At 49.5% G+C, this 25,043-nt stretch overlaps 1 protein-coding gene across 3 annotated transcripts in view; it reads right to left on the reverse strand.

Moving 5' to 3' along the window:
• ACBD3 (acyl-CoA binding domain containing 3) overlaps window positions 1-23,430 on the reverse strand; it is a 33,331-nt gene extending 9,901 nt beyond the window's left edge. Inside the window, exons 1-6 of one of the 3 annotated variants that reach the window (XM_047848125.1) lie at window positions 21,468-22,804; window positions 17,600-17,841; window positions 6,414-6,555; window positions 5,651-5,791; window positions 2,464-2,622; window positions 789-963 (exon numbers count right to left, since the gene is read on the reverse strand). In XM_047848125.1, the coding sequence (XP_047704081.1) occupies window positions 789-963; window positions 2,464-2,622; window positions 5,651-5,791; window positions 6,414-6,555; window positions 17,600-17,841; window positions 21,468-21,571 (963 nt within the window). In that variant the 5' untranslated portion in view covers window positions 21,572-22,804. Of the gene's footprint in view, window positions 1-788; window positions 964-2,463; window positions 2,623-5,650; window positions 5,792-6,413; window positions 6,556-17,599; window positions 18,393-21,467; window positions 22,805-22,995 lie in introns of those variants that run through there. The other 2 variants (XM_047848126.1, XM_047848127.1) reach the window with 2 other exon arrangements.
• Window positions 23,431-25,043: the final 1,613 nt, after the last annotated feature.

Here is a 25,043-nt window from a genome sequence, read left to right on the forward strand (position 1 = left end):
CCCCTCGGAATTCCCACTTATTGTCTTGAATAAACTAGGTGAACGTCGTTTTCGTCCTCTCACAAACGACAAAAATCTGCCTTTTCCCTCTCGGTAACGCTGAAGACCCCAGGGAAGAGGTACTTGAAGCGAGGAGTGAATTTTCAAAGAACTTAAAGAAGTAGGCAAGACGACGAGGAACGCAGAGCCACCACCGCGCCCCACATTCTCCTCGCTCAGACTTTTGGACCGGCAACGGGTGCTTTAGGAGCGAAAACTCCATGAGTAAAGCCGGCCAGGCTAACTCCAGAGGCAGTCACGCCTCGGCCCGATGGGCAACGCGAGTGCCAGACCGGCCCTCCGCCGGAAGCACCGGACACTTTCACGTGGCAGCTCGCTCTGTGAGGGTAACGGGACAGGCACCGGGACTTTCGTCACCTTCTCGCGGACCAGGGGAAAGGGCGGGAAACTCAGACAGCAGGTGACGCGTCTGATAGGCAACAAGACAACGGCAGAGCCGGGACAGGATCCGAGTGTCATGTGACACCCCCCCCCCCCCACCCCCCGCACTGCCGCGCCTCTCCCCTCCTGCGTGGGGCAGGGAGCTGGAGGAGCACCGGCGGCCACGGCACCTGCCGCCGCCGTCAACGCGGCCAGCCCGGCTCTGCCGGATCAGCCGACGGCCTCCGGGGACGGTCCTCCCGCGACCCCCGCCTGCCAGGGCCGCCCTGGGAGACACCGCCCCCGTCCCGCTCCCCTCACCACCACCACCCCCCACCCCCACCCCCGGCCCCGGGCGGCGGGCGCACCTGCTGCTGGGCCAGCTGCGCCTGGTACAGCTGCTGCATGTACTGCTGGTAGTGCTGCTCCTGCAGCTGGCGCACCAGGAGCTGCTGCTGCTCCGAGCTGCCCGGGTACTGCTGCGCCGCGTACTGCCGGAACTGCGCGGCCGTCTGCGAGTTCAGCGCCGCCATGATCTGCTGCCTGCAAAACGCGGAGAACGCCCGCCGGTCGCACCACGGCCGCCGCGCCGGGCCGCGCGTCCCCGCTCTCCGTCCCGACCGGCCGTCGCCCCTCGAAGGCTCCGGGCGGCCGACGCGGACCCGTCGGCCCGGGCCCCGGGCCCAGAGGAAAGGTCTCGGGAAACACGCTCGGCCTCGGGTCCGTCGGGAGGCTCTCCGAGGAAGAGCCGGCACGGACGCGGAGGGTACTACGCGCCACCGGACCCGGCGCCGCCGCCGCCGCGACGACGGACCCCGCGGCCTCCGGTTCGCACCCCTCGGCCCGAGCGTTTCCGCGCGAGGCCGCCCGGCGCTCAGCACCCCGGCGCGGGCGAGGCCGAGAGGCGGGGCGCGGCGTCCGGGGACGTGCCCGAGATCACGCCGCCGGAGCGGCCGGGGCCGGGGTTCAAGTCCCGGCAGGCTTCTCGGACCCGGCCGCTGTCAGAGGGGGACTGGCCTCTAGGCCAGAGGGGAGACACTGAACCGTGGGTCGCGGCTTCTCGACCTGAATAGAGGAGGAGCAGCGAGGGGCAGAAGAGTGACTAGAAGAGGACGCGAGGGGCCCTGGGACGTGGAAAGGAAGCCAGTGAAAACCTGAGGGTCTCTTGCATCTAATTTTAAAGCCCGCCTCAGGGCGCCTGCATAGCTCAGTCGGTTAAGTGGCCGACTTCGGCTCAGGCCGTGATCTCACGGTTCGTGGGTTCGAGCCCCGTGTCAGGCTCTGAGCTGTCAGCGCCACTTCGGATTCTGTGTCTCCCTCTCTCTCTGCCCCTCCCCCACTCGCACTCTGTCTTTCTCTCAAAAATAAACAAACATTAAAAAAAAAACATTTTAAGCCCGCCTTAAAGGAGAACACGGAAAACGGTCTCCGGGCCCACCTGTTACTATAAATGTCTGTCGTGTTCTTCCACACAGGCTCCACGTGCTTAACTCAGTTATGTGACCGACTCCACAAAGACCTCAACAGGCCAATGACAGATAAAGCAGAGTGTCACAATGACACTGGGCCTGGCCGCCCCCAGAGGGGTGTACTCCTAGTCTCTCTCCAAAGCGGAACGAGGCCCGGGGTGGGTCGGGGACTAGCCCGACGCCTTTCCGAGGAACTACCGAGAAATAACGAGACATCAGCGGACCCTCACGTTCTCTGCAGACCTTCCCCGACGTCTGCAGCGTTCAGCCCTTCCTGCCTGTACCCAGAGCTCCCTCTGCAAGAGCCGGTCCCCTGGGAGACGGCTGCGCTCACCGCCCCGAACAGGAAACGGTTTCGGGTCCCAAACCCCGTACTCAGAACGGCACCTGCCACGGGCCGCACCGCCCGGATTCTCTGTCCCGGGCCCGTGTCTCTGGGCCTCTCGGACTCTGGCCGGTCTGGCGGATGCACGAACACCCAGAGAGGGCAAAGCAGACGCGCAAGCGGGGAAGCAAGACAAGGTCACGGGGACCCGGAGACAGAGCGAGCGGACGGCGGGCACAGGTGGCTCACTTCTGCTGTTCCAGCCGCAGCCGCTCCTCCTCCAGCCGCCGCCGCTCTTCCTCCTCCCGCCGAAGCCGCTCCTCCTCCTCTCTCCTGCGCTTCTCCTCCTCCTTCTGCACCCGCTCTCGCTCCTCTTCTTCCCGCCGCCTTCGCTCCTCTTCCTCCTTCCTACGGGGGAGGACAGGGAGGACAGACACCGTGAGCGCCGCACGAGGGCTCCCGCTTCAAAATAACCGAGGCCGTCTTTCCCAGTGACCGCGGACTCGGCCCCGAGAGGACGCGGTGGTCTTCTCACACCGCGAAACGTGCGCGCTCCGCCAGGAGCCATCTCCCCTCCGGAGCCCACGTCACCGCACGCAGGACCACGGCAGGGACATCGGCCATCGGGCAGCACAGAGAGGTGTCCGTCGGGAAGACACCACTGTGATCACTACCATACGCCCACAGCCCGAAGGTTTCCCAGCCCGGCGCCCTCCCAGCCCGGCACGGTGCTCTCGACACCAGTACGGAAGTGAACGTTGCCCCTCCAGTGCCACGGAGCCACAAAACTACGAGTCGTGGCCGAACGTACTGATGTTTACTCTGCTCGTGTAATGCGAAGAGCAGGCAAATACAAAGGACGCCTTCCTGGGTCCGTTACCATCTGCGGAGAGAAGACGGCACTGACAGCAAAGCGGGGACAGGACTCTGGCCTGTGCTTTACCTGTTGCTAATGGAAAACATTTCTAGGGCACAGATCTGTGGGTTACTTCTGAGTTTAAACAATATCAAAGCTTTCAGACGCCCACTGGCTTAGTCGGTAGAGCATGAAACTCCTTTTTTTATTTTTTTAACTTTTTTTTTTTTTTTTTGAGACAGAGAGAGACAGAGCATGAACGGGGGAGGGGCAGAGAGAGAGGGAGACACAGAATCGGAAGCGGGCTCCAGGCTCTGAGCCATCAGCCCAGAGCCCGACGCGGGGCTCGAACCCACGGACCGCGAGATCGTGACCTGAGCTGAAGTCGGCCGCTTAACCGACTGAGCCACCCAGGTGCCCCAATGAAACTCTTAATCTCAGGGTTGTGAGTTCAAGGCCCACGTTGCGGTGGAGCCTACTTAAAATTAAAATAAGGGGCGCCTGGGTGGCTCAGTCGGTTAAGTGTCTGACGTCAACTCAGGTCACGATCTCACGGTTCGTGAGTTCGAGCCCCGCGATGGGCTCTGTGCTGACAGCTCGGAGCCTGGAGCGTGTTTCGGATTCTGTGTCTCCTCCCTCTCTCTGCCCCTCCCTCCTTCACGCTCTGCGTGTGTGTCTCTCTCTCTCTCTCAAAAATTAACAAACATTTAAAAAAATTTATTTAAAAAAATAAGTTACAAAGCTTTGAACATAAAAGAGAAAAAGAACAGCAGGAAATGCGGGCACCGCCCCATCCAGCCCTCGCCCTCCCCTGGTGCCTCTCTGGCTACGCGCGGTGCGGACGGCAGGGTGGCTGAGGACGGGACACAGAAGATCTCTGAGCATCTGAGAAGACACCACACTTCTTGGTCTTACCATGACAACTGCGTGGGTCACCCCGCTTTTCTCCCAAAACTCCTATAATTGATTAACAACACATCCGAGCCACAGCCAAGGCTCAAAATATAGCGATAACATGACCTACTTGTAACCTGTCACAGCTGGCAGGGGGTAAGATGTTCCAAGGCCAGAGCGAGACTTCTGGACTGAGGAACTCTAGTCTTAAACGCTTTCAAGGAGTGCTAGATGAACTTGATCTCATGACAGAACTACAGTTTTAAAAAGAAAAATACAGGGCGCCTAGGTGGCTCAGTTGGTTAAACTTCCAACTTCAGCTCAGGTCATGATCTTGAAGTTCAAGAGTCCGAGCCCCACCTTGGGCTCTGTGCCAACAGCCCGGAGCCCGGAGCCTGCTTCGGATTCTGTGTCTCCCTCTCTCTCTGCCCCTCCCCCGCTTGCACACGCTCTCTTAAGAATAAACAAACACGTGGGGCGCCTGAGTGGCTCAGTCGGTTGAGCATCTGACTTCAGCTCAGGTCACGATCTCACAGTTTGTGAGCTGGCGCCCCGCATCGGGCTTGCTGCTGTCAGCACAGAACCTACTTGGGTTCCTCTGTCCCCCTTTCTCTCTGTCCCTCCCTGGCTTGCGCGTGCTCTCTCAAAAATAAACAAACATTTAAAAAATAAATATCTAAACAAGTAAATAAATAAATACGCAAATGAACGAACATTTTTTAAAAAATCAAAACCTGTCCTTTGGATAAAAACAATCTTCTTTTGGATAAGTGCCTTCTGAAAACGTCCGAAACGATTTCCTATCATCTTACACAGGAACGGACTGCACCTAGGGCTGTCCCTTGATGAGCCGGTGGTTACAACCACAGACACAAGGGCTGTCTACGTCCTTGTGCTGTGACGGAGAAGTTCACCTTCACGTTAAGTGGCCCTGACCGCTATCCTTCTCTAGTGTTTGTGCCTATTTTTCACGGTTTCTGTCTTCTTCCTATCAGGCTGTTTTCTCTTCTGTTGTTTCCAATTCACGTTAAGGTAGAACACCAGAGAACCAACTGTTTCCAAAGTAAATACAATCTGAGGAAAAACCGGTTTTATGGTGTCACTTTCATTACCCAGAAATTTTAGATAATCAAAGTCATCGGAAGTACACCCTGTAGATAAACGCGTTCACCGCAATGCTGCTGGACTCACAACCACGACAGAAAACCCCATAAACCTAAACAGCATACTCAGCAACTCCCCCTCCAACCTCTGCAAATACCTAACAGGCCATCTGGGAGCCAGAGCCAACACGAATGTCTCCATAAGGCCGACCGAGTAGCCCGGGTGACAGCCGTGCTACGGAGCACACTGTTCTAGAAGATCGAGGGAAAAGGCAGCAAAGGGTGAGTTGGACCAGGGGCGCAGGGTGGGGACGGTGGCCCAGGTTACGGGGGAGCTCGCTCAAAACCTCAGCGTGACCAGGACGAGGAACGCCGCCACGACGGGGCGGAGGTGTCTGCGGAAGGGACAGCCAGGCGAGAGTGGCAGCCCGGCCCCCAAACTCCCAGGACAATCGGCCGCTCCCACCAGCGGGGCTGGACGACCGCCCTAAGGAGTGGGCACCCGATGGAGGACAGACCCCACACGCAGCAGCGTCGGGCCGGGCCGCACCGGGAGGACACGCGCCGTGCCCTCGAACCTCACCTTTTCTTTTCTTGCTCCTCCTTCTCGATTTTGTGGGACGCGACGTACGTGGAGAAGAGATGGCAACACCTGTTCAGGAGCTCGACAAACTCTACCATGGCGTCCTGTTTCGAGGTATTTCCCAGGGCCGCCCACTCTCTCCTGGAGGGAAAGCGGGACAGGTCACCTCCTCGCCACAGAGCGGAACGTGCCTTCACATAAGCCTACGCGCGAGCAATTCTCAATCAGAACTAAATCGGAGAGGGACCCTGTTTCAACGAGCAAGCGGGGTTGACTAAACGAGCTAGGCCACACGCGGCCCAAACTCACAGCCGTAACCGCGACTGAATGCCCTGCGGGTCCTTCCCACGCCAGCAAAGGGGTATCGAAGAGTCCCTCTCCTCCTGTCACCGCATTTTAGTCGTAACTGAACGCGCTCCACGGTGCATTCTTTTTCTGCCACAACTCTGTGCGCATCCCACAAGGACACGGCTTACTGTGCACTTTATGTGGCTGCTTTTTGTATTATTTGGGGAGGATCAACTTTAGCCGCGCTTGTCTTATGTTCATAATCAGAGGAGTAAACTTCTTCCACATTATTTATGCAAACACATCTCCACACCAAACACACACACACGTGAAGATTCCAGAAGCTGCGAGCAGCAATGTCTGTTTCAGTCTGACTCTAAGCTAAGGAGCCCGCTGTTTACATCTTAACCAACTGGCTCTCCACTCGACTCAACATTACTGTCGCTAAATCCGTTATACAACAAAACATCGTTACCTCCTGTCATTCCCCAACACATCAAAGAATCCAACCTCAGGACAAGTGTCTGGATTATATGGACCCATAAGAACCTGCTTATGCAGTGCCACAAGCTTCAGTTTTTCTTCGTAAGTGGGATGAAAGGCTTTGCCATCTTTTTCTGCAAGAAAAAGAAACACAGAAACAATCAGAATTGGCAAAAAAAAAAAGTACTTTTGGTATCCGATGACGCCGTTTCGCTCTCTAAGGTGGTCACAAACTACCTGCGATAGATACAGATCTTACGGTGAGAGTTTTATTTCATATACTGAATTTTAATAGAGTCTAAGGCAGAAACCCTTTATGCGGAGTTGTTTTTAATGAAGCCAAGCACCGATATCTATGTTACAACTTCTACAGAAGAAACCAATCTGTCAAGCTAATAGGCACACACATACAAACTGTACCACCTGACATCTTCTACACATATTAAAACTTGTGCAACAATCATTTTTACAGTTTTTAACTTCATTTCAGAGAGAGAGCATGGGAGCAGGGGAGAGGGGCAGGGGTGGTGGAGGAGAGGAAGAGACAGAGACAGAGAGAGAGAGAGAGAGAGAGAGGGAGGGAGGGAGGGAGGGAGAGGGAGGGAGAGAGAGAGGGAGAGAGAGAGGGAGGGAGAGGGAGGGAGAGGGAGGGAGGGAGAGAGAGAGGGAGGGAGAAAGAGAGAGAGAATGAATGAATTCCAATACTCCATACTCAGTGTCGAGCCCAATGAGGGGCTTGATCCCACAACCCAGGATCACCCCCTGAGCCGAAATCAAGAGTTGGACACTCGGGGAGCCCAGGTGGCTCAATCGGTTAAGCGTCCAACTCTTGGTTTCGGCTCAAGTCATGATCTCATGGTTCACGGGTTCCAGCCCTTCATCGGGCTCCACCCTGGGAAGCCTCTTTGGGATTCTCTGCTTCTCCCCCTCATCCTGTGCACTCTCCCTCTTTCCCTCTCTCTTTAAATAAAGAAAATTTTTTTAAATTAAAAAAAGTAGTATGTATTGCCTACAAATTTTATCCTAGTACATAGTCGTCACCAAAATAAAATCACTGATGAGAAAAGAATGTGGGTTAAAGCTTATGAACAGGAAACTCAGCAGGAAAAAAAAAAAAAAAAAAAAAAAAGAAGCGGCCAATAAGCATCCCAACATATTTAATCAACTAGTCACGAAAATGGCAATCAAAACCATACCAAACCATAACCAAAACTTGTGCCGTGATATGGTCAAAAAAAAGTCAGGTAACATCAAGAGCTGGTAAGACCGGGACAAAGAGGCACCCACGCTCCCGGACGATGCTGTTAAGTATACGCGGTTACCTTGGAAGGTTAACAGTTATGTTAGAAGTTTTCTTGGAAGACAAGTTAGCGATAGATTCCAAAATCATAAAGGTGCACACCCTGCCATCCAGTCCTTCCAATTCTCGTTCTCTCCCCTTCATACTGTCCCGAATATGGACAGAGGCACGTGCAGGGATATTCGCTGCCGCTGTGTGCTTGCCATCCTGAACAATCTAAAAGTTCTTCGAGAAAGAAACGGCTAAATAATGTAACATATTTGGACTGTGGCATATATGACTTCTAGGAAGTAGTAAGTGAAAAACGCAAGCGGCAGAAGATGATACACAGTCAGAGCACACAACACGCTTCATCAATCCTAAGCACTCCCCCAACCACACACTTGAACATCTCTAAAATCAGACTTGGGGGGCGCCTGGGTGGCGCAGTCGGTTAAGCGTCCGACTTCAGCCAGGTCACGATCTCGCGGTCCGTGAGTTCGAGCCCCGCGTCGGGCTCTGGGCTGATGGCTCAGAGCCTGGAGCCTGTTTCCGATTCTGTGTCTCCCTCTCTCTCTGCCCCTCCCCCGTTCATGCTCTGTCTCTCTCTATCCCAAAAATAAATAAACGTTGAAAAAAAAAAAAAAAAATTTTTTAAAATCAGACTTGGTTTTACCAGCTGACATTTTCAAGTTACAAATAAGCAGGTTTTCTTTCTTAATAGCATGTAAGATATTAGGGAGTCTTAAAGCTTTTAAAAACGGGGCGCCTGGGTAGCTCCGTTGAGCGTACACGACTCCGGATTTTGGCTGCGGTCATGGTTTCAGAGTTGAGTTCGAGCCCATCGGGCTCTGTGCTGATAGTGCAAAGCCCGCTTGGAATTCTGTCTCCTCTTTCTCTGCTCCTCCCACGTGCACGTACTCACGTGCTCTCTCAAAAATAAACTTTTAAAAAACAGGAAAAAAAAGGATCTCAGAGTTGACACAATACAGCATGTAAACACACCCACATACATATTCTACAGGTACGTTTACATGAATGTAAATGCAAATTAAAAAAATCCAGGAGTCACATCACACCAAAGGAAACCAAAGGAGTCTCACAGAGAATTTAAGCCTTACTTGTCATTGTAATCTTTCAAAGGAAAATGTGCGGAAGAGTAAGCTGAACTGTTAAGAGGAGTTTCCTTTTTTTTTTTTTTTAATTTTTTAACGTTTATTTATTTTTGAGAGAGAGAGAGAGAGAGAGAGAGAGAGAGAGAAAACGAGCTGGGGAGGGGCAGAGAGAGGGAGACACAGAATCCCAAGCAGGCTCCAGGCTCTGAGCTGTCAGCACAGAGCCCGACACAGGGCTCGAACTCACGAACCGTGAGATCCTGACCTGAGCCGAAGTCAGACGCTTAATCGACTGAGCCACCCAAGAGCCCCAGAGAACTTTTATATACTTCTATGTACCTGCACTTTTTTTTCCAGTAAGAACAAACTCATGCGGTATTTGGAAAAAAATATTAAGAAAAGACACTGGGACACTGATCTTATTTATTTAATACAAATCCAAACAACTCAAGCAACCTGTGGACCTGCCATCTGTCTTTGCTACTGAGCCAACAGTATCACTAGACAATTAGCACCAAGGAGGAACTTCCTCTAAAGCTTTTTGGACAGGATTAGCAGAGTTATTTGTTTACCAAGTAAGAGGCAATTCCCACTTCAAAATCTCTTAGAATGCTATTTCAGGGTGCCCGGGGGTCTCAGTCGGCTAGGCATCCGACTCTTGGTTTTGGCTCAAGTCATGATCTCATGATTCATTGGTTCAAGCCCTGGTCAGGCTCTGTGCTGACTGTGCGGAGCCTGCTTGGAATTCTCTCATATTCTCTCTCTCTCTCTCCCTCTCTCTCTCTCTCTCTCTGCTCCTCCGCCACTTGCGTATGTGCTCTCTCTCTCGCTCTCAAAATAAATAAAAATAAACCTAAAAAAAGAAGAAGAAGGTGTCTTGGGTTTTTTTTAGTATTTTAAAAAAATGTTTATTTTTGACAGAGACACAGAGAGACAGAGACAGCACTAGTGGGGGAGGGGCAGAGAGAGAAGGAGACACAGAATCTGAAACAGGCTCCAGGCTCTGAGCTGTCAGCACAGAGGCCGACAAGGGGCTCGAACTCACCGACTGCGAGACCGTGACCTGAGCCGAAGGTGGATGCTCAACCGACTGAGCCACCCAGGTGCCCCATGTTTTGTTTTTTAAAGCCAAAAAGAACTACTTCTAAGGATACCATTTTGAGCCTTATAAAAAGAAATTACGTGCTGGTGACTCAAGGTGAAGTGAGCCTAAGAAACAGCAGGGGTGGAGCACAGGAGGTCCAAGTCCTTGCTTTGTTCAGTCAGGATTGCTGGGGTTTGTCGCTTTCTCCTTTAGGGGACAAAAAAAAGCCTGAATTGTATGGAAGTGGTTGCTTTGACCTAAATAAATGTAAATAAAGATAAAATCAGATGGAAACTTTATCCACTAGAAGACCACTTTCCCGATTAGTCATGTAATATAGCAATTTTCAAACCTACACACACACACACACACACACACACACACACACACTCCTACTTGCTGCAGGGAGAGGATTTGACACCAACAGTCTAGTAGATATCAACACAATTTTTCTAGCCTATGACTACTACAGTTATTTCAGTGGCGGGAGGGTCCATTTCTTACCAGGTAATGAATTTACTCCTTTATTTCAAAGACCTAGCCCTGCAAACTAGGAGCAGGGGAAGAAGGGAGAGGGTGGGCAAACAACGAAACTGTGACAATTAATTAGCAAGTTGTCAGCCTAACCTCCCGCCCTAAAAAGTGGCTCATCCACAGGCAGGGTGAGTTTCCGGGTTTCTGAATGTCGTTTTAACATCTGCCCTTTTTACTGCCTGGCTCAGCTGGAGCAGCATGGGGCTCGTGACGTCTGGTCTGTGAGTTTGAGCCCCAGGCTGGGTGTAGAGATTACTTAAAAATAAAATCTCACAGGGGTTCCCGGGGGGCTCAGTCAGTGAAGCGTCCGACTTCGGCTCGGGTCACGATCTCACGGTTCATGGGTTCGAGACCCACGTCGGGCTCTGTGCGGACACCTCAGAGCCTGGAGCCTGCTTCGGATTCTCTCTCTCTCTCTGCCCCTTCCCTGCTTGCACTCTGTCTCTCTCTCTCTCTCTCTCTCTCGCTCAAAAATAAATCAAATGTAAAGAAATAAATAAATAAAATCTCACACACAAAAAAAGAAAGAAAGAAAGAAAGAAAGAATACATTTTCAGTGTTAGCTCTGGCCCAGCGTCAAATTAATCTGTTCACCACCATGAACCCGAGCACTCAGCACCACGCTTGGTTCATGGGTACCACCTAACCCATGCCCGACTAAAGAAAAAACTAACTTCACAGGTCAATTTCTGTGAGAATTAGCAAAACGGTACATTCGTTCTTATCAACTGTACTGGCATTTCCACAGAATCATGTGCACACTTGTTCAAGAACTGTTCTATCATCTTTCGTTGAATTCTACTATGGGATCTTCACATTAATCGGCATCATCCAACCTGGGGACCAAATGTGTCTGAACCAAAAACAAGCACGACAAGACAAAGAAAAGGAAACGCATCGAAACGTCATCTTTCTGAAAGACCGGCTTACAGAGTTTTCTTTAGTCATTTTTTATATTCCCAAATTTTCTTCAATATGCATAACATACTTTCATATCAAATACATATACACTTTTTTCTTTTTTAACAAACATTTGTAAAAAGTCAAGACAACTCATCTTTCAGCCTTTGGGACAAGGTTAACAGATCCATTATCCTCCCCGGAGGAAGAGACACAACCCAGGAGGATGTGCAAATCCCGCCCTTGGTACACACAGCCCACACAGGGCTCGTGTTCTCAACACAGGATGTGTTTTGTTCGGTTTTCCAAGTCAGATGAGAATAATTTTCTTCTCAATTACTTACGGTTCCACAGGCATTAAATACGCTTAATAGGGAAGTTGTAACGCCATTAACTACACAGAAAAAGCCTTGATGAAACTCAAAAATCTCTCACCAGGACCACATTCCTAAAGGGGAGTTCTAGTTCAGTGCTGCCGGAAAGGAATACAGACTGGCATCACCTTAGGTTCCTGCAGTCACACGGTTAATTATTACCAAGTTATACTCTGTTTTCTACGGCAACCAAAAAACAAACGTGAAGTACGCTTAGAAAGAAACGGCAGGGCTATTTTTCAGGTACAACCGCATAAAGACACAGCAACAAGCAGACGGCTACCATCACCAAAGGGAAGCGTGACTGCAAAGCTAGTCATTCTTTTTTTTTTTTTTTTAAACGTGTATTTATTATTGAGAGACAGAGCGAGACAGAGCATGAGCATGGGAGGGGCACAGAGAGGGGGAGACACAGAATCCGAAGCAGGTTCCAGGCTCTGAGCCGTCAGCACAGAGCCCGATGCGGGGCTCGAACTCACAAACTACGAGATCATGACCTGAGCCGAAGTTGGATGCCTAAAGGACTGAGCCACACAGGCGCCCCGCAAAGCTAGTCATTCTTAACTGACTGGACTGGAGGGATCACCTGTTGGCATCTGTCCAGCAACAACGATTTTAAAAAGTTCATTTTCTATAAAACCGAAGACCGATAAAAGGTTACAAATCAGTTTTACCTAAAGGAGACAGACTAAAGCAGGGAGTGGCAAACTGGATCGATCATGCCCACTGCTGTCTTTATAAGACCTGGGAGCTAAGAATGGCTTTTGTAAAGTTTTCTTGTTTAAAGTAAGCGCTATGCCCAACGTGGGGCTTCAACTCATGACCCTGAGATCAAGAGTCACATCTCTACCGAATGAGCCGGCCAGGTGCCCCTGGCTTTTACAGTTTTCAAGGGCTGTAAAGCAACAACAAAAAAGCAAAAATGGAAAAACAAAAACAAAGAATATAAATGAACACAGACCATATGTAGCCATTAGAGACTAAAATACTATCTAGCCCTTTATTTTTTTTTTATGTTTATTTATTGACAGAAACAGACAGACAGAATGTGAGCAGGGGAGGGGCAGACAGAGAAGGAGACGCAGAATCCGAAGCAGGCTCCAGACTCTGAGCTGTCAGCAGAGCCCACAAACCGTGAGATCATAACCTGAGCCAAAGTCAGATGCTTAACCGACTGAGCCACCCGAGCGCCCCCTATCTGGCCCTTTTATAGGGAAAGTTTGCCGACTCCTGACTAGAGGAAGAAGTAAACTCAGAAGCCAAATGACTTCCAGGTATTCAAAAAAAAAAAAAAAATGCCAGTATAATTAAAAGGATAGAGAAAGTATTTACAAAGTTCCAGCTAACCATGATGAATTAAACACACACCATTAGCTCTGATCCTCGATGAAAAACCTCCACGCAAACAAACAAGGGAGGCAATTTAGAGAACGCTGGGAAGGTTCAGGAACCGGGTTCCTGAGGCTCCAGGTTCATAAGAAGCTGGAGTCTAGATGGAAAAAGTAATGCTTCTTAGGGGTACTAAGAAGGAGGCACCCCTCCCTCCCACTGTGTTCGACAACCCCAAGCAGGCAGGTGGCTGGCTACCCGGCCCCTACTTCAGCAGAGGGCTGACGTTTACTGGAGAACCCGAATCACACATGCTCCAGATGGGGGAGCACCAGGCTGGGAGTGAAATGCAGGACTAAAAACCGAGCAACGAGTTGCCCTCATCAACCCTCATCAACGGTCAACAACTTCCCCCCACCCTCCCTTCTCCGGCCTACTTCCTGAATGCTAACAACTAAGTTCCTACAACCCCGGAAGCAGCCAGGAGTATCTGCGGGAAAAACTGACCCCAAAGATAAAACCTACAATTACTGGGGCGCCTGGGTGGCTCAGTCGGTTAAGTGTCCGACTTTGGCTCAGATCACGATCTCGCGGTCCGTGGGTTCGAGCCCCGCGTCGGGCTCTGTGCTGACAGCTCAGAGCGTGGAGCCTGTTTCAGATTCTGTGTCTCCCTCTTTCTCTGACCCTCCCCTGTTCATGCTGTCTCAAAAATAAATAAATGTTAAAAAAAAAAACAAAAACCCTACAATTACTAATTCGAAAGGTACTGATGGTTTAAGGGTTCCCCTATGAAACCTCTGCTTTATCACCCTACAATTAAGGCTGTTACTCAAGGCTACAGTAACCATTCGGTCCCTTACCCTCCAACAGGAATGAATACTTGACGATCACCAGATATTTGAGAATGCTTCCAACACGGGAACACCCACACCCCCACACCTGAACCTTTTTTTTTTTTTTTTAACATTTATTTATTATTGAGAGACAGAGGGTGACAGAGCATGAGCAGGGGAGGGGCAGAGAGAGAGGGAGACACTGAATCCGAAGCAGGCTCCAGGCTCCAAGCTGTCGGCACAGAGCCCGACGCGGGGCTCGAACTCACAGACTGCGAGATTGTGACCTGAGCTGAAGTCGGACGCTGAACCGACCGAGCCACCCAGGCTTACACTTAATATCCTCAGAGACAGAAGCTAACGTGTCCATTAAGCAAAACGAGGGACGAGAAAGAAAGACAATTTAGGGAATAAAAACTCTTAGAAATGGAAAATGTAAAAACAAATTAAAAAAAAAAATCTTCCAGGGCGCCTGGGTGGCTCAGTCAGTTGGGCATCCGACTTTGGCTCAGGTCATGATTTCGCAGTTGATGACTTCAAGCCTGACCTAGCTCTGTACTCACAGCTCAGAACCTGGAGTCTACTTCAGATTCTATGTCTCCTCTCTCTGCCCCCCTCCTCTAAAACAAACATTAAAAAAGTATTTTTAAATATTTCATTGGCTAGAAAATGGAGTTGAGAATATCTCCTAAAAGACAGAGATGGAAAAGATAAGAGAATTATAAGTTCAATTCAGAAGATCCAATATATTTTTTTTAATGTTTATTTTTGAGAGAGAGACAGCACAAGCAGGGGAGGGGCAGAGAGAGAGAGAGGAAGATACAGAATCGGAAGCAGGCTCCAGCCTCTGAGCCGTCAGCACAGAGCCTGACACGAGACCCGAACCCACAAACCGTGAGATCATGACCTCAGCCAAAGTCGGATGCTCAACTGACTGAGCCACCCAGGTGCCCCAGAAGTTCCAGTAACTTAGTATTAACATTACCACAGAGTGAAATCAGAGGAAAAAAGGGTGGAAATTATCATGAAATAACATAAGGAAATTTCCCAGAAATGAAGGATGCAGCTTGAGACTAGGATGACTATCAAATATTGAACATAATCATTCAAAAAATAAACAGAAAGGAGATAAACAGAAATTCTCAAATGCTAAAGACAGAGAAAATTCTCAAACTTGTAGGAAGAGAAACAGGTCACAACACAGGATCAGGAATAAGAAAGACTACAGACATCTTTAGAGCTGGAACACTGAAAGCTAGAACACAATGGAATTATACCTTGAAATTCTGGGAAGGGACTCATCTTGAACTCTTGACCCCCAGTTCTGTAAAATAGGTGTTGTTTTAAGCCACTGAACTTGTGGTAATTTGTTTCAGCAGTAATAGGACACTAACACAATACACAAAACATATTTTCCCAAGCAACTAAAAATAGAAGTGGCTTCTAGATTATGTTCTTATTAAATTCATAAAGGGGCGCCTGGGTGGCTCAGTTGGTTAGGCATCCGACTCTTGTCTTCAGCTCAGGTCATGAACTCACGAATTGTGGGATCGAGCCCCATGCTATCAGTGCAGACCCTATCTGGGATTCTTTCTCTGCCCTTCCCCCGCGCTTGCTCACCTCATACACTCTCTCTCAAAATAAACTTTAAAAAAATTCAAAGTATTTACAGTTCTAATATGACAACATAATCTGATAATAGTGTCATATTAAAAAATGCACAAGTATTTAACAGTTCTAATACAACAACATAATTGGTAACAGTACTGGAGTCAGTTACCAAGCCCAAAGCTCTGAAAAATTAAGTCCCTTCCACCTGAAATTAATTATACAAAAGGTTATTAGTCTCACACATCGACTGCAAGAATAGGTTTATACACAGAAATCCTATTTTTCTCTTTTCTTTGGAGGTAAAGGTGGAGTGATGTAACAAACCATTTCAATGTCCCTTCTGGCCTTTATCTGTGAAATGAAACCATACAATCCATGAGCCGGAGAGGATAGTGACGATCAGTGACTGAATCTCGCAACCAAAGCTCAGACCCCCTGTACATTTCCACATGGCCCACAACAACGTGTCTCTGGATACACAACATAATAAAGATGTGAACAGCAGCAGCAGCAACCCTGGAGTGTGAGAGAAGGAGAAGCGGTGGAGGTTACAGCTTAAACTAATGTGAACTAGAAACTATTTCACTAAGTCTCGTGGTCACCGCAAAGAAAAAACCTGTAGCAGGTTCACCAACGATTAAGAAAGGGGACTCAAAGCATATCCCCCCAGCAACTGCTACCTTACGCCTGAGCAGGTGCAGGTGATGGGAACTCCCTGTCCCAGGCACGCGATTCCATCTCCGCGTGGCTGTGGTTTTTAGTTCTTTACTGAGTCGATCTCTCGCACTTCTTTTTTTGTTTTATTTATTTATTTTGAGAGAGAGAGAGCAAGTGTGTGCAACCAGGGGCGGCAGAGAAAGGAAAAGAGAGAGAATCTCAAGCAGGCTCTGTGCTGTCAGTGCAGAGCCTGACACGGGGCTCGATCTCACAAATCGTGAGATCATGACCTGAGCTGAGATCGAGCAGGAAGCTTAACTGGCTGAGCCACCCAGGCCTCTCGATCTCTCAAATTTCTATCCACAGGGTCTATTTCCAGCTCTCGGCATTAAAGAAAACACATTTCACAGATAAGACCTCAAAAAAGCCACAAAATACCCATCATGTTTGCCCAGAGTTCTCTACACTCTAGGCTAAACATCCGTAGCTAATTCCCTCACACTTGCTAAAGATCTACGTTTTATATCCCAGCTCTGTTAAGTATACAATAGGGACAAATTATTTAACCTTTCTGAGCCTCAGTATTGTCACCTATAAAATGGAGATGACTTCTCCACAGGGTTCTTGTGAGGGTTACAAACAACGTGTTCCAATGTGCTGGTGGAGTGCCCACAAAGCACACACTGACAGTGGCCATTATGCTAATGATGTCCCACACCTGGACAAGTGGCTCTCTTCTGAAAGACTCGATTTGTCTTTAACCCTAAAGGATGCTGCCTCAAACAAAAAGCATTACCCAGGGATGGTCGGATCTGCACAGAAGAGAGCAGCATGTCTCTCTCTTCCCTCACCCTAGATACTGTATTTCCATCAAACCAGCCCGAGATCAGATTAATGTGCTGGTTGGGGGGGGGGGGGGGGGGCGGGGGCAGAGAGAGAGGGAGACACAGAAGCCGAAGCAGGCTCCAGGCTCTGAGCTGCCAGCACAGAGCCCGATGCGGGGCTCCAGCCCACAAACCAGGAGATCATGACCTGAGCCAAGTCGGATGCTTAACCGACTGAGTTCCCCAGGTGCCCCACAACAAACCTCTGAATAAAGGAAGACACAGGGTTTACAAAACTGAGTGGCAGGATAAGAAAAAGCACCCTAGACGGTGCTGACTCCAGAGCTCAACTCAGTAAATATTAAGCCACAGTAGCTCCCATGTAGCAAACAGATAAAAGCACAGTAGACCTCCCTTATCCGTGGGGTACACAATCCAAGACCCCTGTGGATGACTGAAACCACGGAGAGGACCGAACCCTATATATAGAATGCTTTTTCCTATACATATACATCCGTGATAAAACTAAATTTATCAAATTAGGCACAGTAACATAACAAGAATACTAAGATAAAACAATTCTAACAATACACTGTAATAAAAGTGATGTGGACGTGGCCTTACTGGCCCGTACTCACCCTTGTGATGACGGGAGATGATAAAACACGCACGCGATGAATGAGGTGATGAACGAGGTGATGTGGGGTAAACGACGCAGGAGCTGGGACGCGGCATCAAGGCTACCACGACCTTCTGACGCGGTGTCAGGAAGATCACCAGCTTCCGGACCCCAGCTGACCACCGTGGGGGGTGAAACCAGCGGTGAGGGGAGCTACTGCAGACACTATCTCCTCTTGGGGACGGTTTCCAGAGGGGGCACCTTGTGGAAGTTCATCACCACACACTTATGAGCTGTGTACTTTCCTGAATATGTATTAAATGAAGGGGAGGCTTCCGGGGGAATGTCAAAGTAATTCACATGAAACACACACGTACACACATCCCTGAATCTGTCTTCACATGAAAATTTCAGTTCAGCTCAAATGTAACATGAACTAGCCAGTAAGAAAATCAGACGCGTGAAAGGTATTACTATTCTCAGCGCCTATCGTTCCTTTCTTAGGACGGTCTCGTAGGTCTGTATGTTCTCTTACACTATTACACCCTTGTATCTAAAGGTGAAGACAATAAAGAAAGCAGAAAATATAAATTCAAAATTTAATAGATGTTGGATAGTAATAATTCAATTTCAAATTATCTGGGGCTAGACCACTCAAGTCCAGGAGGCACACACTAATTACACAGGCTACCAAAGAATGAACGACAGCTGCACATCACTGTAAAACCTTGATGGGGCCATTCATACAAATGGTGGGAAATGCCTGTGCTTAAAGATGACAAAACGGGGGCGCCTGGGTGGCGCAGTCGGTTAAGCGTCCGACTTCAGCCAGGTCACGATCTCGCGGTCCGGGAGTTCGAGCCCCGCGTCAGGCTCTGGGCTGATAGCTCAGAGCCTGGAGCCTGTTTCCGATTCTGTGTCTCCCTCTCTCTCTCTGCCCCTCCCCCGTTCATGCTCTGTCTCTCTCTATCCCAAAAATAAATAAACGTTGAAAAAAAATTAAAAAAAAAATAAGTGAATAAATAAATTAGCACTTTAAAAAAAAAAAAAGATGACAAAACGAATGGAACCATCTCAGCATGTCCACGTGACTGCCTCTCTGAGACCCGTAACATAACTGAGCGTACGACCAAGTCTAATCAACAGGAATGCTAGTGGAAATGCATCAACAATTCCATAAAGACACTGAGTCCAAGACTTACGACTTCAGTTCTGCCGAATTCGACTACAGGTTTTACATACCATACCCTTAAAAATACTCCTGTCATGCTCGCTTGCTCGCTCTCACACATGCACTCACACACGCGCGCGCACGCGCACACACACACACACCCCAGATCCCTAGATCTGTCTACTGAAAAGGCCTAGAAACAATGACCAATCCAGTAGCAAAGAGCACCCACCCTATCACCCAGATGATGGCTCTTCAAAGGCTGTTTCCCACTAACAGGCTGGAACCTCGTCTCCTTGGACAAACGGCTAATTCCTGCTGAGGCAGGAAATGTATACGAATAACCTGGAACGTCTCATCATACCAGATAGCAAGGAAGCTATGAAAAACTACTAGTCATGTCAAAGGAACTTATGAGCGAATTTGACAAGGCTCCCACTTGCTAAAGACAGTATTGAGCATCGACAAGAGCTTAAAAAAAAAAAATCAAATACGTTTAAAAGCATGAGTACATAATGACATCAAAAAAAAGTGTCACCTGTTGAGGCCACTAGAGAAAGAACTCATTATTCTGAAAACTAATAAAGGGAAAGATGCATTCTTCCTTTCCTGTTTGAATTTCTACCCCAAACCAAATAGCATATGAAGAAAAGCATTCCAGTGAAAGAAAGACCATTAGACTATCACCATTTTTCAATCCCTAATGAATTAACACATCCATTTTCAATTTACACGAGTTTAAAAAGATCATTACATTAGCTAAGTGCAGGCCTCCCAAAAAATCTAATACTGTATTAGCAGCAATGGGATTTAGCAGGTCAATATTTTGATAAGCACATTTACTTCAGTCCTTTGGAGGCAATTTTTGCCCCATTACATTCAAAATCTCGAACCTGATAGCAATATTACATAGGAATTCAGATGGCTCTCTCACGCTTCACTCCTCCAGATATCCAAAAAGACTCCATAAAGTGATCACGTGGAGAAAAACCGTATGCATCTTTCCATGAGCCCTTAATATTTCCAGGCAAACATATTTAAAAAGTTCCCAAAAAGCGATGAGGCAGCAGGGTAGTAACTCTGAATATTTTCCTCAGCACACCTTCAGAAGAAGCAGGGTGTGCTTTCCACCTCCTGCAGTGGGGAGACCTCTCTGGAATCAGAGAGCGAGCCGGCCCTGCCTCTAACGCGCCAGTGGCCTGGATCAAGTTTCTCAACTAGGAAGCCCCAACAATACCCCAAATACTCAAAGGTCTGTGGCAACAAAATAACATATCTAGGGTTCTCAAAATGGTACCTGATGTGACTGCCACAGGGTCTTTAACTCCTCTTTTGGACCCTAAGTCCCTTCACAGCAAAAGTGAATGTACTGTTCATCTATATTGGTGACCTGACCCACCTACTTAGAACGTTATCTGTATTGGGGACTTAACACCGTCTCAAGTTTGTTTATTTAGTCTTAAACTCATTTGTTTAAATAATCTTGACACCCAGTGTGGGGCTCGAACTCACAACCCCAAGATGAAGAAACACAGGCTCTACCGACCGAGCCAGCCGGGTACCCAACGAGGTCTGAAGTTTAGATGGGAAGATGCTAACTGACATTTACCTGTATTTTCATCTATGATTTTTACCTGCATAAAATTAAGACAATAGGTAGTTGACATACTGGGTCCGCTTACTGGCTTGTGACCACAGTGACAGGGGTGGAATGAGAAATGGGGTCTGTGACTCCCAATCCAAGTTATTTTCAACAGATATCCACACTCTCAAGGTTCCTATTTATTCCACAGCAGAAGATAAAATGGAATGTCATTTCTAATTCTCGTTGAGATTCTAGTACAAAACCACAAAACAGTGATCTATTAGAAAACGTTGCAGGGCGCTTGGGTGGCTCAGTCGGTTACAGTGACTGACCTTGGCTCAGGTCATGGTCTCATGGTTCATGAGTTGGAGTCCCCGCATCAGGCTCTCTGCTGTCAGTATGCAGCCTGCTTTGGATCTGTCTCCCTCGCTCTCTGCCCCTTCCCCGCTCACACTCTCCCTCTCAAAATTGAACAAACCTTTAAAAATTTTTTTAAAGAAAACCTTGCAAAACCGACAAAAATGCCAAGCACCGCGCTGGGATTACACATTAAAACAAAGGCAGCAACAGTTGACTCACCCATAATTCTGACTGCTTTTAGACGCCCCCCACCAGGTGTCTCCTATCCTAACAGCCTCATCATTGCTGACCACGAAGTGATCTACACAGAAAGGTAACTTTAACTGCCATGTTATTTCTCCTTTTAAGTATTTGAATGCCGCTTTGAGAGCTTAACTTAGGAACTAAAAGAACCATACCTATCAATGTAGCTTTTATTCTCCAAGGTCACTGGTAACTAGGCCCCCAAATTACAGGTTCCTCAAGGACTCCTACTACTCAACAAGAATGTTAAAAGAATGTTAGCTTTAGACCAAGTCTTAAGTCGGAGACGTCAAATATCATCATCTAATCCAGCTGTATACACACACACACACACACACACACACACACACACACACACAGAAACTGAGTCTGGAAAAGTTAACTGCCTAGGAATTTACATGGTAAATAGAATCCGGGGGCTTCCCGACCCCCGAAACAATGCCAAATTTACTGCAGGTTATACAGTGTTTTAATCTTACAAAGAAAATATTACTATTTTCAAATAAGACAGGCTCAGAAGATTGTTACCTTTTTTTTTTGTTGGTCATGTGGCCAAAGCTAGGATTAAAAGTTGGCCCTTTCCTATTCTCAAATACCTTTGTGTTACAATATACTTGAAGCTTATTGAACATTTGGAAAAGTCAAGTTCCAAAAATAAAAGTTTGAAGTAAAATGTAGTTATAGGAGTTGTATAGGAGCCACCAGATTTTTATCTAAGTGGTAATCTATCACCACCATAGGAAACACGAAATTCAAGCCAGTGACCTAAGACCCATTAGCCATTACCAATTCCCCACGCTGGCCAGTGCGCAGAGGGCTGAACTCAATGTGCAAGCACCATGAACATTTCAAGGGTAAGCTTTTTAATTAAAAAAAAAAAATGCAATGAATGTGGAATAACCAAATGTTCTAGAAAACTTATAAAACGCTTCCATTAGTTTGCACAAAGTTATGCCCAGAGAAAACAAGTAACTTCTGAACGTATCCCTACCACGAACTACACAACTTCAGCTACTCAAGTATGTCCTGCCCTCCAAAAGGAACTCCCTCTGGGAAAAGTGTCATAAATATGCTGTTCTGGAATGTACCCGAAACCTAGCAACCACTTTTAAAGTTGCATTCGGCCGCGGATCCGCCCCACAAGATCTAAATATCTCTAAGAATCAAACTAACAGGCGTCTCATCAGTCTTTCCCACTGAAAAGATCATGTGATTGGTATCGCCACCAGTGAATCACCCAAAAAAGGAGAAAGAAAAAAAAAAAAAAAAAACCCACACACCACAATCCTGCTCCAAGACAAGAGACGTCTTACAATTAATTGTGCGAGAAACAGAGGGTACTTGTAGGCCTTAACTGAGAACTCACTCTTGCACATTGCTTCCAAGTACAATTTTAACCATCTAGAAGTTACTAGAACACTGAGGGCACCCCTTCCTTTTAGAGGTGGACGAGCCGGAGGGGACGCATTAGCTTAATACTTCCTCCTCGCGGCCACCTCAAAACCGCCAGGTGTGCAAGTCCTATTCGAGTTGATGGTTCCCCGGAATGACTGCAAAGGGAAGGTAAGGAACCGATGGGAAGGTATCTTCCTCCCCAGAAAAGGGGTAAAAATCGGGGGAACCTGGTGTGCCAAACCACAGGAAGCAAGAAAAGGAATACGACCGTTAAAAAAAAGCAAAGCAAAACAAAACGAAACCAAGACCAACCGCAAACAAAAAAACCATCCCAGAACGGGATCCTCTAGGAGAGAAAAGGGCTCATTCTTCCACCCCGGCCCGTGGAAACCCGAGAAGCTGAATCAGGTCAAACGTCCTGGTAACCTCGGGGAGGCAGGACCAGGACCGCAAAACCCAGGTTCCGGGCCCGTCGGAGGTGTGTGACCCAGCGGCCCAGAGGGGGCAGACAAACTTCGGAGACCCCCCCCCCCCCCAAGGACGCAGCCTGCTCGGGTCGCCGCGGCCCGGGCGGGCCAGGCGGGCACTGGCCCCGTCACGCTCGGGCCCCGGGCGGACTCCGCGGGGCGGCCGAGGCGGGGGTGCGGCCGGGCCGGCTCACCTTTGAAGAAGCGCAGCGCCAGGCCGTACAGCTCCTCCAGGCCGAAGCCCCAGCGCTGCTCCAGCCGCCGCGCCTCCTCCGCCGCGCCCCCGGCCGCCGCCTCCCCGGGCTCCGGCTGCTGCCCTGCGGCGCCCGGCCCCCGGCCCGCCCCGGGAGGAGAGGGCGGCGGCAGCGGCGGCGGCAGCAGCGGGGCGCCCTCCGCGCCGGGCCGCTCCTCCGGGTCCGGGCTCAGCGTGAGGCCGTCGACCGAGACCTCGAGCCGCTCTGCGTTCAGCACCGCCGCCATCTCCGGCTGCTGCGCCTCCTCGGCGGGGGACAGGCGGCGGCCACGTATCGACTTCCTGCTGACCTCTGACCCTCGGCGACGCCGGAACTTCCGCCGCTGAGAAGGATCTCCGGCTCCGCGAGAGGGGCTGAGGCCCGCGCCCCGCCCCTCCGCGACCCCCAGGTCCGCTGGCCCCGCCCCGGCCAGCCCCGGCCCGCCCCCCCGGCCCGCGTCCGCCCGCGGGCGTCGTCCTCACCCCCCCCCCCGCCCCCGCTCCTTCAGCACGGCGGTCAGGGCCCCGCGGGGCGGGGTCGCGGGGGAACGGCGGAGCCAGCGAGGCCCGCGGGGCTCGGGTCGGAGATGAGGGTGGGGGTCGCGGAGGGGAGGTGCCTACGGGGCCGCAGTCGTGGAAGGGGTGGGGCCCGCGGGGGCTGACGCCGCAGTGGGGCGGGGGTCACGGAGGGGCGGGGCCAGCGGGGCCCTCGGGGTTCCGGTCGGAGGGGGGCGCGGGTCACGGAGGGGCGGGGCCCGCGGGGCTGTGGTCGCGGAGGGGCGGGGCCACTGGGGGCGGGGCCAGAGGAACTGGGGTCGCCGACGGGAGAGCTGGGGTGACTGCGGGCACGTGTCCTGCCCTACCGGCCGAGACTCCTCCCGTCCGCGGGGTCGTGTGCTTCCCACAACCGCCCCCCACTCTGCTTTGGTCTCCACGCAAACCGAAGGAAATGCTGAGCCAATGCCTTTTTTTAAGGGGTAACTGAGGCTGCAGAGAGTTCCTGGGCTCCTGTGAGGTTGTATTAAATTGGTAGACGCTGGTTTTGCAGGACCGGGAGCTCCTACGATTTGTGGGGCCCCTATTAAAAAAAATACCCAAGGGGCTCCTGGGGGGGCTCGGCTGGTTAAGCATCTAACTTGGTTTTGGCTCAGGTCATGATCTAGTTAGTGAGTTCGAGACTCCGCCTACACGCTGGCTGTCAGTGAGGAGCCTGCTTGGGATTCTCTGTCCCTCACCCTCTGTCTCTCCCCTGCTCATTCATTCTCTCTCTGTCTCAAAATAAGTAAACTTAAAAAAAAAAAAAAAAACCCTTCTTTAAAAAAATCCAAAAATTATGTAGGTAAATACGTTTAGAAAGAGAGATCACAAATGACACTTTGATAAGTTGAAAAAAGCCACAAGCATCACACACGACCGTAAAATATTTGTTAACTTCCTGACACACTTCTACAGGGTGTCCAAAAGTCCAGAAACACAGTTTATTTTTTTTAAAGATTGAAAATGCCCTTGGCAGCATTGTGCGTATTTACCTGTGTGTCTAGACTTTATGGGCACCATTTATGATAATTTTCCCCACATTTTCAGGCTGCATACTTTCTTTTTTTTTTTAATTTTTTTTTTAACATTTATTTATTTTTGGGACAGAGAGAGACAGAGCATGAACGGGGGAGGGGCAGAGAGAGAGGGAGACACAGAATGGGAAGCAGGCTCCAGGCTCTGAGCCATCAGCCCAGAGCCTGACGCGGGGCTCGAACTCACCGACCGCGAGATCGTGACCTGAGCTGAAGTCGGACGCTTAACCGACTGAGCCACCCAGGTGCCCCAAGGCCACATACTTTCAATTACCTTTTCCTGTGACATTTTGTAATAGTTTCTATAAAGAAAATAGAAAGGTCAGTCTTATTCTCAGCATGGTGATCAAAAACTTTTTATTAGGGGACCCCTGGGTGGCTCATGGCTCAATTGATTAAGTGTCTGACTTCGACTCAGGTCATGACCTCAGAGCTGGTG

The sequence above is a fragment of the Prionailurus viverrinus genome, unplaced genomic scaffold, assembly GCF_022837055.1.
Source record: "Prionailurus viverrinus isolate Anna unplaced genomic scaffold, UM_Priviv_1.0 scaffold_53, whole genome shotgun sequence".
Classification (NCBI taxonomy): domain Eukaryota; kingdom Metazoa; phylum Chordata; class Mammalia; order Carnivora; family Felidae; genus Prionailurus; species Prionailurus viverrinus.